This window comes from Cryptotermes secundus, unplaced genomic scaffold (assembly GCF_002891405.2).
Source record: "Cryptotermes secundus unplaced genomic scaffold, Csec_1.0 scaffold710, whole genome shotgun sequence".
NCBI lineage: Eukaryota > Metazoa > Arthropoda > Insecta > Blattodea > Kalotermitidae > Cryptotermes > Cryptotermes secundus.
In genome coordinates this window covers 137,213-151,711 of record NW_019739969.1, presented here as the reverse complement: position 1 = coordinate 151,711, position 14,499 = coordinate 137,213, and the positions used below count along the sequence as shown (strand labels likewise).

The window sequence follows — 14,499 nt, the reverse complement described above, 5'->3', positions numbered from 1 at the left end:
AAAACACATCATTCATAACAGAAACAGCTCGCAATAGCCACAGGAACGTTGCTGCAAGACAGGCATATGTAACGACGACTTAGCGCTCTTAAACGCGTGTGTCATTAAATACAGTCCTCCTGACAACAGGCCAGTGAAAAATCTAACAATCTACAGCAAAACCATCAATTATTATGGGCGTTATAACATACGTGTGCAGCTGGACGAAACATACACGTCGAACCCCCCCAGACGATTTAAATCCCTGACGAAACATACACGTCGAACCACGGCAACGGGTTAATTGGCAGTGATAAGCAGCTGCAAAGTGTTGGTCCCTGAAATGGTCCTCTAGTGCCTGAAGTGTTTCCTCATAAGTTGTATCTGTCGGAATACCAGGTAGCACTTCTGCCGCCCGGCCCTTCAGAGCGGTGATCAGGTATGTTGATTTTTCCCTGTCTGTCCATTGGTTGTGTTCTGCTACAGTATCGAATTGTCGCCGGAACACGCTCCACATTGAATTTCCGTTGAATGTCGGTGGCTGAGCTGTGCTTGCAATGACAGTTGATGTGTTTCCCCTTTCGGCCCTCGTCTGCCTCGTCTCGTCTCATCCAAACAGGCTTGGAACTTGTGTTTGGTCTCCTCAATTGCTGCGCAGGTTTCATTGTAGTTTTTTGTTACGTCTTCCTGGAGTTATGTTGTTTGCGCACAGAGGGACACTTCTGCTCTCTGTAATTTTCCCTTTGTCTTTTTTTCTATTGGCCTCCATTTTGTCCTTCTCGGCCTTCAATTCTTTCCGCAGAGTTCCAACACTTGCTGTGTGTCCATTTTTTTTTCATGGTAACACTTTTATTCATTCATTAGTAATCTGTCAGAGGACAGGTCCACAGTCTCTTTCAAAACAGTTTATCCACTTAATGCGATCTAGAGCTTTCTCCTTCAAATGAGAATATCCTCTTCTATCCCCAAAGTCACCCAGCATCTTCCTACATCTTCTTCGTCTTCTGGTCACTTCTATCCGCCCCTCTATCTTTCTCTTATTTCGTGTAGGATATTCCTCTACTCACTAACTCTAAATAACACTTCTTCATTCCTCCCATAATCAGTCCAACTGATCTTCTCCATCCTTCTCCAGCACCATATTTGGTATCTCTGAATTCAATTATTTGTCGAGGCGTAACGAATGTGTGTGTATGTACACATATATATATATATATATATATATGACATCCTCTCTCAGAGCCCTTCACTGAACAGTTGGTATAATACTGGTACTCCTCAATTTATGCAACAGCTGTGTTGCAATGGACGGCAGGAGAAGAAGGAAACCAGAGGGTGAAACTACACAACTCCTGCCACCCTAAAACTGGAAAGCAAGGAATCTGTATTACGGCAAATGCTAGTAACTGATATTGGTCTAAATCAGCTGCACACATTGTGACAAAATCATATTTTCTTAGCTTGCGCACAATGAGAACCTTTGCTATACTGTTCGTTGAATGCTGTAACAAATTGAATTACAGGCACTGGAGCTCTGATTTTTCAGGCTGCACATGTCAACCAACAATAAACATAGAGAAGAACCTCAGGTATACCTGCATAACTTTATTAGTGTATAAAAATATATACAATCTGTGACAACAATCTCACTCTCAAAGTATGATAACGTACCATTTCTTTAAGAACTGAAAAGGCCTGAATATGACTCATATAAAATGATATTGCTAAGAATTAACAAATGTGCATTCCACAATATGTTTCATCAAAACAAGGGAATTAATGAACTGCCATATTTCAAATGGCCAGATCATCACAGACTTTTATCACCGGTTATTAGAATGGCATGCACACATTAGGAGTAATGTTGTGCACTACATTATCAGCAATTAAACTTACCAAGACCTTTTTTGATGAACTCATTCTTTCTCCGACAGTTGTACATGCAGATTTGATTCAGATTCCTCACATATTCACTGTTGGGGAGAAAAAAATAACCATAACATACACCACAAAACAAGAAAATACTGAATAAACTGACAACCTGTAAGTAGGTACCAAATCAATAAAACATGTAATGGAGGGATGTTTTCAAACACAACTAAAGTTAATATTATGGGTACCATCTACAATGTGATGTGATTAATTTCCTTGCCAATATAACCTTAAAATGTAACACAGCTAGTATCACATTTCTTCAACTGAACATAATTCCAATTCAGTTTCAGTCACTACCCCGCTTCACACTCAATTACCCAAAGGAACATCTCCATGTTGTCCTTCCATTTCCTTCCCAGTCTTCCAGAAACCTGTTACATATACATTTCTTTCCTCTCCCATGCAAGTCGTATGTCCACCTTAGAATAACTTCCGTGGTTTTCCTGTCATAACACCTCTAGGTGACCAAAAGAATTTTCTGAACGTCTCTCATGTAAATGTTGTTCATTGTCAACTGATTACAGTAAAACTGTTGTTTAAGGTTTCTTTGGGGATGACCGGATTTGAATACTAAATTTTGGAAAATCTTAAAAGGGGAATAACTGAAATGTGATGGTAAACAAGAGAAATATTAAATTGGGGTTCCTCTGTATGCTGCATTGTCCACTGTCACTTAATAATGCTGAAGGTTGAAAAATTAAGTTCCAATTACAAATATGCCACTCACCCCTTTCCCTCAGACTCCATTAATAGAGGCTCCAATATTAGCAAAACAGTGGCCACAATGGACCATGTCTTCAGCCAGTCCAATTCAATTAACATTACTAAAATTTTCCCCTTATAACCAGTTAAGTGGGTATGATGCCTTAACATGACATGCACTACTATGTATCATAGTGGATATGACGTCCCTACATATCATACATGTTTCCAATTACAAGGTTTTAATGTAATGACAGTCAGCAATGAAAATTTGAACGCTGTACTTGCCAATCTTCTAGTTACTTCAGAGTGTAACAGGAAGGTGTGTTATGTGCTACGAAAGGCATCAACGTTGTGAAACAAGGTATAATTGCAAAAACTATTGCGTGGCCCTGTGTGATACACCTTGTTTCAAATGTTAGCCAACTTCTAGAGGCATGACAGGGGATCAACATTCAACAAGTGGGTAAGAAATGTCTGAAGGTAAGATTTCTGTGATTAGAAAGTGTATTATGGCATGGTACTGAAAAATACACTTTCGCAGTATGTGCCACTACAGTTGCAACAGTGTTTCAAGTGGTATAATCCTTTTAGTGATGATTTCATAGTTTCCAGAAGACAGAGATTATGCAGTTATTGTTTGGAAGAAGAAATAGCTTTTGTTGCACAGTAACTTTGAACTTGCAAAGAAGTACAAATTCAGCACACACAGCAATAAGAAATGTTTGTTATTAATGAGGCAGCCAGAGCTGTAGTAGGTAATAATGAAATGCCACATTAATTAAAAATGTGTGTTAAGGTTGGAGGTGGTTTTGTCAGTCAGCGTCTATAATTCTTTCATTTCTAAAAAACAGATGCCAGACAGGGCTGCATATGGTGATTGCGATTTTTTTTACATTACATTACATTGCATTGCATTCCATGGATCCAAAGTTAGTCAAAATGACTGTATGATGTGGATTATGTCACATAAATACAAAACATATGTATAGTCCCAATGGAGTTCTCACACAAGAGAAACCAAGAATATACAGTGACTACACACAAGGCTATTTAAAGATACATAAGTTATTTTCTAGACACTAGGTATTCATCAACAGAGTAGAATGAATGTGTATTTAAGTATCGTTTCAGTGCTATTTTAAATCATGCCTTTTCATTCATAAGATCAGATGGCAGGTTATTAAGAATGTTGATCCCAGCATAATATGGCTTTTCTGAAAGCATGAGAGATTAGCAATTGGTTTATGAAGACAATGTTTGTGTCTTGTGTTAACGCTGTGTACATCCACATTCGTCTGACAATGTTCTTCGTTATTTGTAATGAAGTTTATTAATGAATATATATATTCACAAGGCAAAGTTAAGATCTGTAGTCTCTTAAATAGATCTCTACAGGAATTATGGTATTTGACACCCATCATGATTCTAACAGTTTTCTTTTGCAATGTAAATACATTTTTACTGTCACATGAATTACCCCAGAAAATTATTCCATACTTGATTAAAGAGTGAAAGTAAGCAAAATAGACTGATTTGAGAGTGTCAATGTTACATATATGTAACATTAATCTAACTGCATAACATGCTCTACTTAGCTTAGGAATCAACTGATCAATATGGTTTTTCCAGTTTAAATGATTATCAATGTGCAAGCCAAGTTTACATTGCATTGCATTCCACGGATCCAAAGTTAGTCAAAATGACTGTAGGATGTGGAATATGTCATATAAATACAAAACAGTGATGAGTCAGACATACCTATGTGATCACATACTGGGAACTGAAATGCATGTCAGTGACAAAAGTGGTGTACTTCTTGAAGATAAAGTCAAAAGTACAGAGTTTTACTTAAAAAATATATGAACTTTAATGTGATGGCTATATAAATTAAAATAGAGATATATGAAATCTGATCTTTCAGAGGATTTTTGTTTTGTAATTTTATAATGACACATGGGTGAGATACTGAATTTTAAAAAGGGACGAACAACTATAAAATTAAATGCTGCAGTAACAAATTTAATGTCTGGGTAATTTTAATGTCCCACTGAGGGATAGATAAGAACATGGAAGATATACACTTAACTGGCTAACAAAGGGCTGGGCAACTGAGGATTCAGGGTTCGATTCCTGGCAGAGGCATGAGATTTCTCTTCTCTCAGTAATGTTGAGACTAACTCTGGTGCCAACCCAGACTCCTATACAGCGTGTATCGGGAGCTGTTTCCTTGTGGGATTTAAGTGTCAGGGGCATAAAGTTGATAACTCACTTCCATCTATTTCTGAGGTTAAGGATGGTGGAACCATACATTCACTCTCACACATTATCACTTTAATTAATGAATTGAGCCAAAGAATAGTTTTATCTTTAATATTACTGTCCTTTCTCAAACACCTCTGAAGTACAGCTCATAACACTCCCAGCAGCAACACTTGTGCCTCTGTAAAACTGCTATGCTGTGCCAAAAAAAAATTCTTTTCAGTAGAGACTGCATTTCAATTTTGTAAAATTCTGCTTGTAAGGTAAAGAGCTATGTTTAACTTTCAATGGTGACACATTACATTATTGTAATGGCACATGTATGTGATCCAGCAGGATGAGTATTACATTTTTTTCAATACTAACACCATTACCCTGAGTTAAAATCTGGCTCATAGCCAACACTCCCTATTGCCAGATAACAAAGCTTAATCCTAAATCCGATTCCCAATTTGATGTGGATTAAATATAACTGCTTATCATATATGCATCACGAAAAATAAATAATTTATATTTCTACTGTTCTTCTGATATCAACTTTCACTACAGCAGCTTTTCACTAGCATGCTGGTGTAATCATATCACTTTAAGATATGTCCATGTCTGGACTGATTAAAGTGCTACAATGCTTAGTCATAAAGTTTTTCAGTTTATAGAACTATTTAAGTTACTATTACATGCTTCAGTGGTAAATCCACTTTCATCAGTGATGACCCAGAGCAGGAAGATGAATCAGAACTGATCAGTGTTGCTGCACAATAAGATCAGATGTTTGTAACAAAATGGATGGAAGAAGAGGAAGAGGGAAGAGAGAAAACAGCAGCAAAAAACATAAAAAGGGATTATATTTTGTTCAGACAGAAGGCAGAGTAGGGATGAGATGACAGGGTGCAAAGAACATAAAATTATTTTTATAAATGTGGTTTTATATATAAATGTGCCACCAACAAGCAATCTATAAAGTCTACAATAAGACATTTTCACTGAAGTTTTTCTTCAATGGAAATACCAAACATTGGTTGAGCACTACTGGGACTCTTGACAAATAGCTACAAAGTTAACGAGGTTCACATTACTGACAGATTGCTTAATTAACAATAAATTCACTAGTCACACTATGAAATAATAAGTCATATGGACAGCAAGTTGAAAGAATTGTAGATGACGGTAATTATGGTCTATTTCAAAGCACATCACAGATTTGTCTGGAATCCACATAAATCAGTACAGTTACTGTCTGAATCAATTAATGAATGTGTTTCATTATATGCAGTCATGATGAAGATAAAAATAAAACTTTAATAAGCAATCAACGATTTCCTGCCTCAACAAAACAAAGTGGAAGAGTGCACTGAAACTGAATCCAGTATGGGACCCTGTATTCGGAACCCCAAACTCCAGAAGGTCTTCCCTTTTCATTCAGTTGCTTTTCTTTTCTTCTCTCTACAAAATTCTACAAAAAAGGTCACATCACTGCTGATTTTAGAGGCTTTTCACATTAAAAGCAAATAGTTTGTGATTTGTTATAAATGTGACATTAAATTAAATTAAATGAAGAGGTTATACAGAAATGTTTAAATGCAGACAGTGATGCTCCTGCTGTTCTCCAAGAGACAGGCAGGGAAACAATTCACATGATTATGGATCCTAATAAGGGTGTAGATGCTGATGATGACAGTAACCAAGGGACAGATGAAGAAGACTGCATTTCAACTGACAAGTGCATTACTTTAACAGAAAAACTTACTAAAGAACTGGAAGAAAGAAGTTTCATCATTGAGCAACATATTATGTTGATATATAACATATGACAGGTTTCACAGGAAAGAAGCTTAAATGCACGAAACAATTAATTTTGCAAGGCATGTTTAAAAATACTAAAGACTGTGTTGCTGATAAAGTGATAATTCTGGCTCTTACTATTCAACTTCAAGCACTTTTTAGGAAAAGAAAATGTCAATGAATGTTTTTAATTCTTGTATTTACATGTTATTTGGGGGGGGGGGATTTAGGATCCCAAAATCCAGAAAGTTGTTGGTTCAAAGTTTCCTGGATAACATGCCCAATAGTGTACACACAGGGGGTGGAGAAACTAATGGCAACAATAAGCAATTGAGGAACAAATTTTGTTGGCTACATTGAAAGAACTTCAGCTGGCAACATTAAATGTTCTTCGGTTGTTCACATTCTGTATTGCTTATTTCAGTGCATTAACGATTGTGCTGCATAACAATGCATGTGAGAGGACTGGAAAATGGGAGACTTGTCCAATTTTGAACGAGAACAGATTGTTAGTGCATATTTAGCCGGAGAACCTGTCACAAAACCTGCCACATCGAGAGGTGTGTCAAGAGAGACAGTTTCTAAGGTTATGTCAGCATACATGAATTACGGGAAGATTACATCGGTGAGAAGGGGGACAAAGTTTCTCGCGTCTGTGACATTCTTTAAGTCAGACATCTCCCTTGGGTAGTGCAAAATGAGCAACAAACCCTGCAAAGCTTCCCAAAAGAAAAGTGCAAACTTCTTCAAGATGCAACAAAGCAAGAACTTGAGTGCTCTCTATTGGGAAGCAAGAAGCAAAATGGGTTAAATGATCCCAAATGCAGCCATTGGAAACCAACCAAACAACATCAGTGAGAAGGAACAGTGGGCAAAAATCAGCACTGACAGAAAGAAATTGTTGTTCACTGAGAGGGACTGTTTCCAAATATCATAAAACTACTGTAGCACAGGAGACAGCAGAACTGAATATTCATCTTGAAGACTGTTTGCACAAAAATCATCTGATGTGAGCTTCACAAATCCAGCATCTATGATAGGGCTGCAACTGCTAAACCTTTGATTACTGGAAGTAATGCTCAGATGATTAAACAATGGTGTCACGACCATAAAACATGGACATCAGATAACTGGAAAGGCACGTGTAATATGCTTAGATGGGTTATCCTTCACGCTGTTCCCTACATGAAGAAGAGTTTACATTTTGAGAACACCCAACGAAGCCTACAATCTGGAACGGCTGGTTCCAAGAGTGAAACACACGTTTTTGTGATGGTGCATCCCACGATTCAGATGTTATTTCCAAACAATTCAGTTTTCCAAGACGACAATACAGCCATTCACACAGCTGGAACTGTTCAGTCATGGTTTGATGAGCATGAAGTTGAACCTCAACATCTTCCATGGTCAGCACAATCACCCAGACATGAACATCATCGAAACCACTGTGGTCAGTTTTGGAGAGTTGGCTGAGGAACGGATTCCCATCTCCAATGTCTCTAGAGCAACTTGAAGATGTTCTCCAAGAATAATGGTATAAAATTCTGCAAGAGACTGTTCAAAACTTGTATGAGTCCATTCCAAGAAGAACTGCAACTGTACTGAAGGCAAAGGGTGGTCCAACACCATATTAATAAAGAAATGTGTACAGTATCTGTAGCGTTTCCATTATTTTATCCAACCCCAGTAAATTCCTGAAATGCTTTCTGTGCTACTTAGCACATCTCATTGACCTTAATGTTCATTAACTGCAAGACATAAATAAAGCTAATTACCACAGCTCAACAAACCTAACCGTCTGCTTGTCAGTGATGAGTATACAATCAAGGTAATCAGGCTGAAATATCTTTGAATACCTTTATTAATATTTTTCCACACTTAAGTTCTTTCCTTAGATGCGCAAGAACAAATCTGAACGTACTGATAGCTTGAAGACACATTATTTAATAAAAGGACAATATTTTATAAGCCTTTTGACTGCAGATATTTCTGAATTTTATCCATTGTCTAATATTCTAAAAGAACAGCGTGTTCTTCCAGAATATTAGAGTATGACAAAGTCCAGAAACATGGTAAACCTGAGTGTAATACCATATCATCAGAACCCTTAAACAGATTTGTTAGTTTTGTATATTATGTGATGTTTAGCAGGTTTGTGTAAAGAAATTACAGTGGTATGAGTAGGTTTGAATTCACTTGTACAGGAATGTCTAATTATAGATTTTATGTGACTGGTGAAATGAGCCAATATTGGTCTGTTCAAAAAGTTTTAGAACTATTTTTTTTTATAATTTTTTCAGACAAGCCCACAGTTGAGTGAGCCTTATCGCCTTCAAAGTACTTCCCTCCTGCATTGATGCACTGCTCCCAATGCCATTGCCACTTCTGGATATAATCCTGATACGCCTTTTTTGGGATTGTGAGTAGCCCTGTCTGCGAATTTTCTGTAAACTCTTGAATTGTCTGAAATCATTGTTTTTTCAAAGTTGATTTCAGTTTGGGAAACAGGAAAGTCTGCTGGAGTCAAGTCAGATGAGTAGGATGGCTGAGGAAGCACAGCTGTATTTGTGTTGGCCAAAAAGTCACGAATCAGTAGCAATGTATGAGCTGGCACATTGTCCTGATGGAGGAACCAGGAGATGTTTCTTCACAACTGAGGTCTCTTTCTCCTGAAATTTTCTCTTAGATGTTTCAGCGCTACGAGATAATACCAGTGACTCACTGTTTACCCCTGATGTAGGAATTCATGATGCACAACACCTCTGATGTTAAAAAAAACAGTCAACATGACTTTCACATTTGCTCTGACCTGTTGCACCTTTTCAGTCTTGGCAAATTTTTTTTTCAACCCACTCTGAAGACTGCATTTTCATTTCCACATTGTATCCATAAACCCATGTTTCATCACCAGTTAAAATTCTTTTCAGAAAGTTTTCATTCTTGCTAGTGCAATCCAAAAGTTCCTGAGAGATGACAACGCGACTGTCTCTCTGATCCTGTGTCAGAAGTCGAAGGACAAACTTTGAAACTACCAGATGCATTTCTAATTTTGTCATACGAATGTCATGACACAATATCAATATGTTGCACTCCTCTATTTCCCACACTGTCAAATGACAATTAGAACGTACTATTTCATGAACTTGTGCAATATGAGCCTTGTTACATGAAGCTCAGGGCAACCCCAAATGCGGCTCATCATGTGTTGACTGCTGACCATCCTTAAATTGCTTAAACCATTCATAACAACATGTACAGCTCATGTTTTGATCACCATAAAAGTATTTCATAATTTCATGAGTCTCTCTAAACGTTTTCCCTAGTTTGAAGCAAAATTTTATGTTAATACGATGCTCATGAATATCAGCCACCTTGAATATCATAAGAAATATTCTACACGCATGTGAACAATAGATCTATGCAGATGACTAATCAGAGCAGGATGACGGGGCAAAAAAAAAAGGATGATAATTAGGAAGCATGCCACTAGGTAGCACAACTTAACCAACATTGCTAAGACATCGGAGTTGGTGCGCTACTTCAAAAGTTCCAAAACTTTTTGAACAGATCAAAGGGCCCATCATGGCAAGGATGTATTACTATACACAACATAAATGGTGGTGTCTCAAAGACAGAAAAATGAAATTGATTAATTTATTGCACCTATACTTGTTTATCCTCAGATTATAGTAAAGAAGCTATGAGGAATGAATACTAACAATGTTTCTTCCTGAAAAAATTTCACAGCTGCAATAGGCCTCTTCTTGAGGCTAACAAGAATTTCCTCTGGTAATTTATCAACATCTTTCACGTGGCCAGGCCACCAGCAAGAACCCAATTTCACCCACACGATGTCACCATCGAGGTAACGGACCTCTGTCTGCTCACACATTGCTGCCAACACTCATCAGACTTCTCAACGCATTTACAACATTGACCTGTGAACAAGTACAAATTAAGAACAGCAAAGCAAGAACAGTGGCAAAATAATGTGTGATAGGTACAAACACATCTGCTTCATTTCTTCCGCCAAGACATCTGTTACAGTAATTTTACTAACTGAGAATAAACATCAAATATATCTTCAATTCTAAAATATAATAAATCATGTAACGAATATTTAACCTTCCAGAAACAGAAGACCTAAGTCATTTTGTTCTGATGGAAAGTCCTAAATAAAGTCAGATACAAGTGATCTCAGTTTAAAATTTTAAGTCACATACAAATATATATATATGTATGATTAACACATTCACTTCCTTGCTGTTTGGTGTGCATGAAAATAGTAATATTAGTGCTAGATAAAAGGTGGGTATATAGAACTTATCCAGTGATCAGAAATGTGGTAACTCTGTTTGTGGGCTTACCACTTCATGGCTAACAACCAACTGGTGGGTCCCATTATTATTGTTAAAGTAACATAAAAACAAAGACACTGACCTTAACAATTCTGTATATGCAGTTTATTTATTGATGCATTCAGTAACTCTGACTGTATACTGTCGAATGACTAGATCAAAGTGAATACTGAATCAACAATTATGCAAAAGAAATGGTAAAGGCCTTATTTTATGTATCACCCTGGTATATGTCTGAAGTTGGGAGGAACAAAGAAAAACCTGTCAGGACAAATGGTGTCCCAGTTAATGTTCTAACCAGGCAGCTTCTGATACAAGTCAGATGTGCTACCACTTGAGGCACCTTGCTTAGTGACTTTAATGATGATGTGCCTCCATAGTACTCTGTAAAGATAATACCACATTCATTAGAGTTGTCTGCGACCAGCATCAAAATCTTTCAAATAGAACTCTCATATCCAGGAATCATCCTTAATATCTTGGCACACTGCTGAAGTAGATACAGATTATTACCTTTATGAACTTTTGAATTTTGCTGAGTTTTATTCAGTTACTAGACCTAATGTACAGGGGATTGACGAAATGATGGAAATAACACACCAATAATTTCAGCAAAACTGAAATATGATACTCATCAAAATCTGCTGTTAGTCCAGAGAAGAATCATTGCAGATGTACTGACAAACATCACAGAACTAAGTTCCATTCAGGCACACTGTATGAGATTTCAGCTGTTACTTCTTTGAATTTTACACTCTGAACAGGTAATAAAAGAAGAAACCCAGCACATATTTGTTAACAGTGTAAGTTTTGATGGCGGAGTTGGGACAGCTCAGTTGGTGTAGTGATTGGCTATAGGCTGGACGGCCTGGGTGCAATTCCTGGCAGTGCAAGACTTTTTTCTCTTTTCCACAGCACCCATACCAGATCTGGAGCCCACCTAGCCCTTATCTGATGGATACCAGGTGATTCTTTCCCTGGGGGTAAAGTGGCAGGGGCATGAAGGTGACCACTCACCTACATCTAATACGCAAGATCAGGAATACCAATATGTATTCATGATATAATGCTTAACTAATTAGGTACGGGGACAACTTTATTTTATCTTTACACTGGTTTTGATGGCTGTGGGCATAGTCTGTATAATAAAAGGAAACTGTTCCTTTAACACAAAGGAAATATCATGAAAGGAAATATTAAAGAAGACAGTGTAGAACTTAACTACGAATGTTGTATTTTAGCATCCTGTTGCAATTGGTATTAGAATTTATTTTTGGTTCTGTCTACCATTCACTGTGCAACAATGTCAAAATTTAAAATTAAATCCTTTTAAAATGTCACTGCAGTACATGTTTCAGCCTATTCAGCCAACCTCAGTTGCACGAAATTGGTGGGAAATGCTGTGCCTTCTGCACTACTGTGATCAATGTTTTCCTATTTATATGTTTCTAAATGAAGTCAATGTAGTTCCTCCTTCTGTGCCACATGCACTGTCTCTGTAGTAGGTAATGATAAATTGTGTTAGTATTTTCTCTTCATGCAACATATTTAAGTTGTATGAAGGGGGACCCAAAAATAACGAGAAACGACCTGTTGCGCGCGCATGCTTTGTAGTTACGAGTTGTGCTGCTAGGCGGTGTTAGCTGGGGGTCTCCCGCGACTGTTAGTGAGCTGGCGTCAGTCTGAGTTAAGTGGTTTGTCTGTGGTGCTCTGTTGCGTGCGTTCCTGTTTCAACCTTTTGGCGGTTAGTGAGATGGCCGACCAGAAGGAACAAAGAGTGTGTGTGAAATTTTGCTTTCTGTTAGGGAAAACTGCAGCCGAGACTGTTGGGATGCTTCGGCAAGCCTTTAATGATGATGCTTTGGGGAAATCACAGGTCTACGAGTGGTTTTCCCATTTCAAATCTGGCAACATGTCAACAGAAGACATGCCATGCCCCGGGCGTCCTTCGACAGGAAGATATGACAAAAACATTGCCAAACTCAAACGTGCAATTGATGAAGATCGTCGAACTACCATTGACCAACTTTCTGAGGAAACGAACATCTCATGGAGCACGGTCCAGCGAATTTTAACCGAAGGTTTGCACATGAGATGCGTGTCTGCAAAATTTGTTCCTCGCTTGATCGGAGATGACCAAAGAGAAAACCGCGTGAGTGTTTGCCGCGACTTGAAGAGTGAAGTGCAGAACGATCCAGAATTTCTTAAAAGAATTGTTCCTTCTGGTCGGCCATCTCACTAATCGCCAAAGGGTTGAAACAGGAAAGCACACAAGAGAGCACCACAGACATACCACTTAACTCAGGCTGATGCCAGCTCACTAACAGTCGCGGGAGACCCCCAGCTAACACCACCTAGCAGCACAACTCATAACTACAAAGCATGCGGGCGCAACAGGTCGTTTCCGGTTATTTTTGGGTTCCCCCTCGTATACTGTTAATGCAGTTAACTGTGTACTTACTTTTCAGTATGCCTGTTGCCTATCTAGTGTGCAGTGTGGATGTTATGATTATGTTGTGGAGCTGGTTCTGTTTTATATAGGGGACTGAGGTATGTGTGCTATCTGCTCTAGTGTTTCAAATAATGCGTTATAAGCAATGATGTATGTGTTGGTCATTTGTAATCTGTCTCTACTAATTTTATATATATGATATTTTTCTGATGTGTTCAAATCGTTTTCCATTTCTCTGTTTTTATACATCCATTATGTCTGTCATAGTGCAATTTAATTACAGACTTACAGACTATGGAACTCAATGAAAGCATGAGAATGTGTTCATTTGATATAATGAATATGTATACAAGTACACCAAAATTAGATACAAGAAACATAATAACAAATATACTACATAGTAACTCAGAAATTGACAGAAACAAGTAAACAGATATAATGCATATACTAAAAACAGCAACAGAACATAATTATTTTCAGTTTGAGCAACAATATCCCAAACAAACAAATGGATTAACAATGGGTCCTCCAACGTATACAATAAAGTGGGATTTGTGGTGGAGAAAGTGGCGCTGGGGCAGGTTTTCTCCTAGTACTTCGGTTTCCCTTGTCAATCTTCATTCCACCTATTGCTCCACAATCACCCTCGCCTATCACCTAGGCGTGGTACAATAGGCCAGAAATGGCCGCAGTACAACGGACTTAGTCGCACCCCACTAGCAATAAAAAATAATATTGTCGCGTATCGGGCGTATATCGCGACAAATAACTTCACGAGGTATTTGATGTAGCGAATTTTATTTCACATTCGCACTTACAAACACCCAAATTACAGATTTATGATTACTGCTATCTGCAGTATCACAAATAGTACACTCCAAATGCCACAATACAACTGACTAGTTGCTGGCTAACTCGGAACTAACTCGGAGGTAGCTCGAGGACTGACTCGTAGGTAGCTCCAGGACTGACTGACTGATTCAGTACAACTGACTGTGAATAGCCTTCGCTGCTCCTTATGTAGCCTTG

General features: G+C 38.0%; 1 protein-coding gene across 10 annotated transcripts in view; it reads right to left on the bottom strand.

The window, feature by feature from the left end:
* Positions 1-14,499, bottom strand: part of LOC111872212 — a 106,515-nt gene that overhangs the window by 84,418 nt on the left and 7,598 nt on the right. For all 10 annotated transcript variants that reach the window (XR_004513878.1, XR_004513879.1, XR_004513880.1 and 7 more), the window contains exons 2-3: positions 10,380-10,598; positions 1,876-1,952 (exon numbers count right to left, since the gene is read on the bottom strand). Coding sequence is in view for 6 of the 10 variants with exons in the window: in XM_033754609.1 (XP_033610500.1) it covers positions 1,876-1,952; positions 10,380-10,552 (250 nt within the window). In the remaining 4 variants the exon portion in view is untranslated. The remainder of the gene's footprint in view (positions 1-1,875; positions 1,953-10,379; positions 10,599-14,499) is intronic.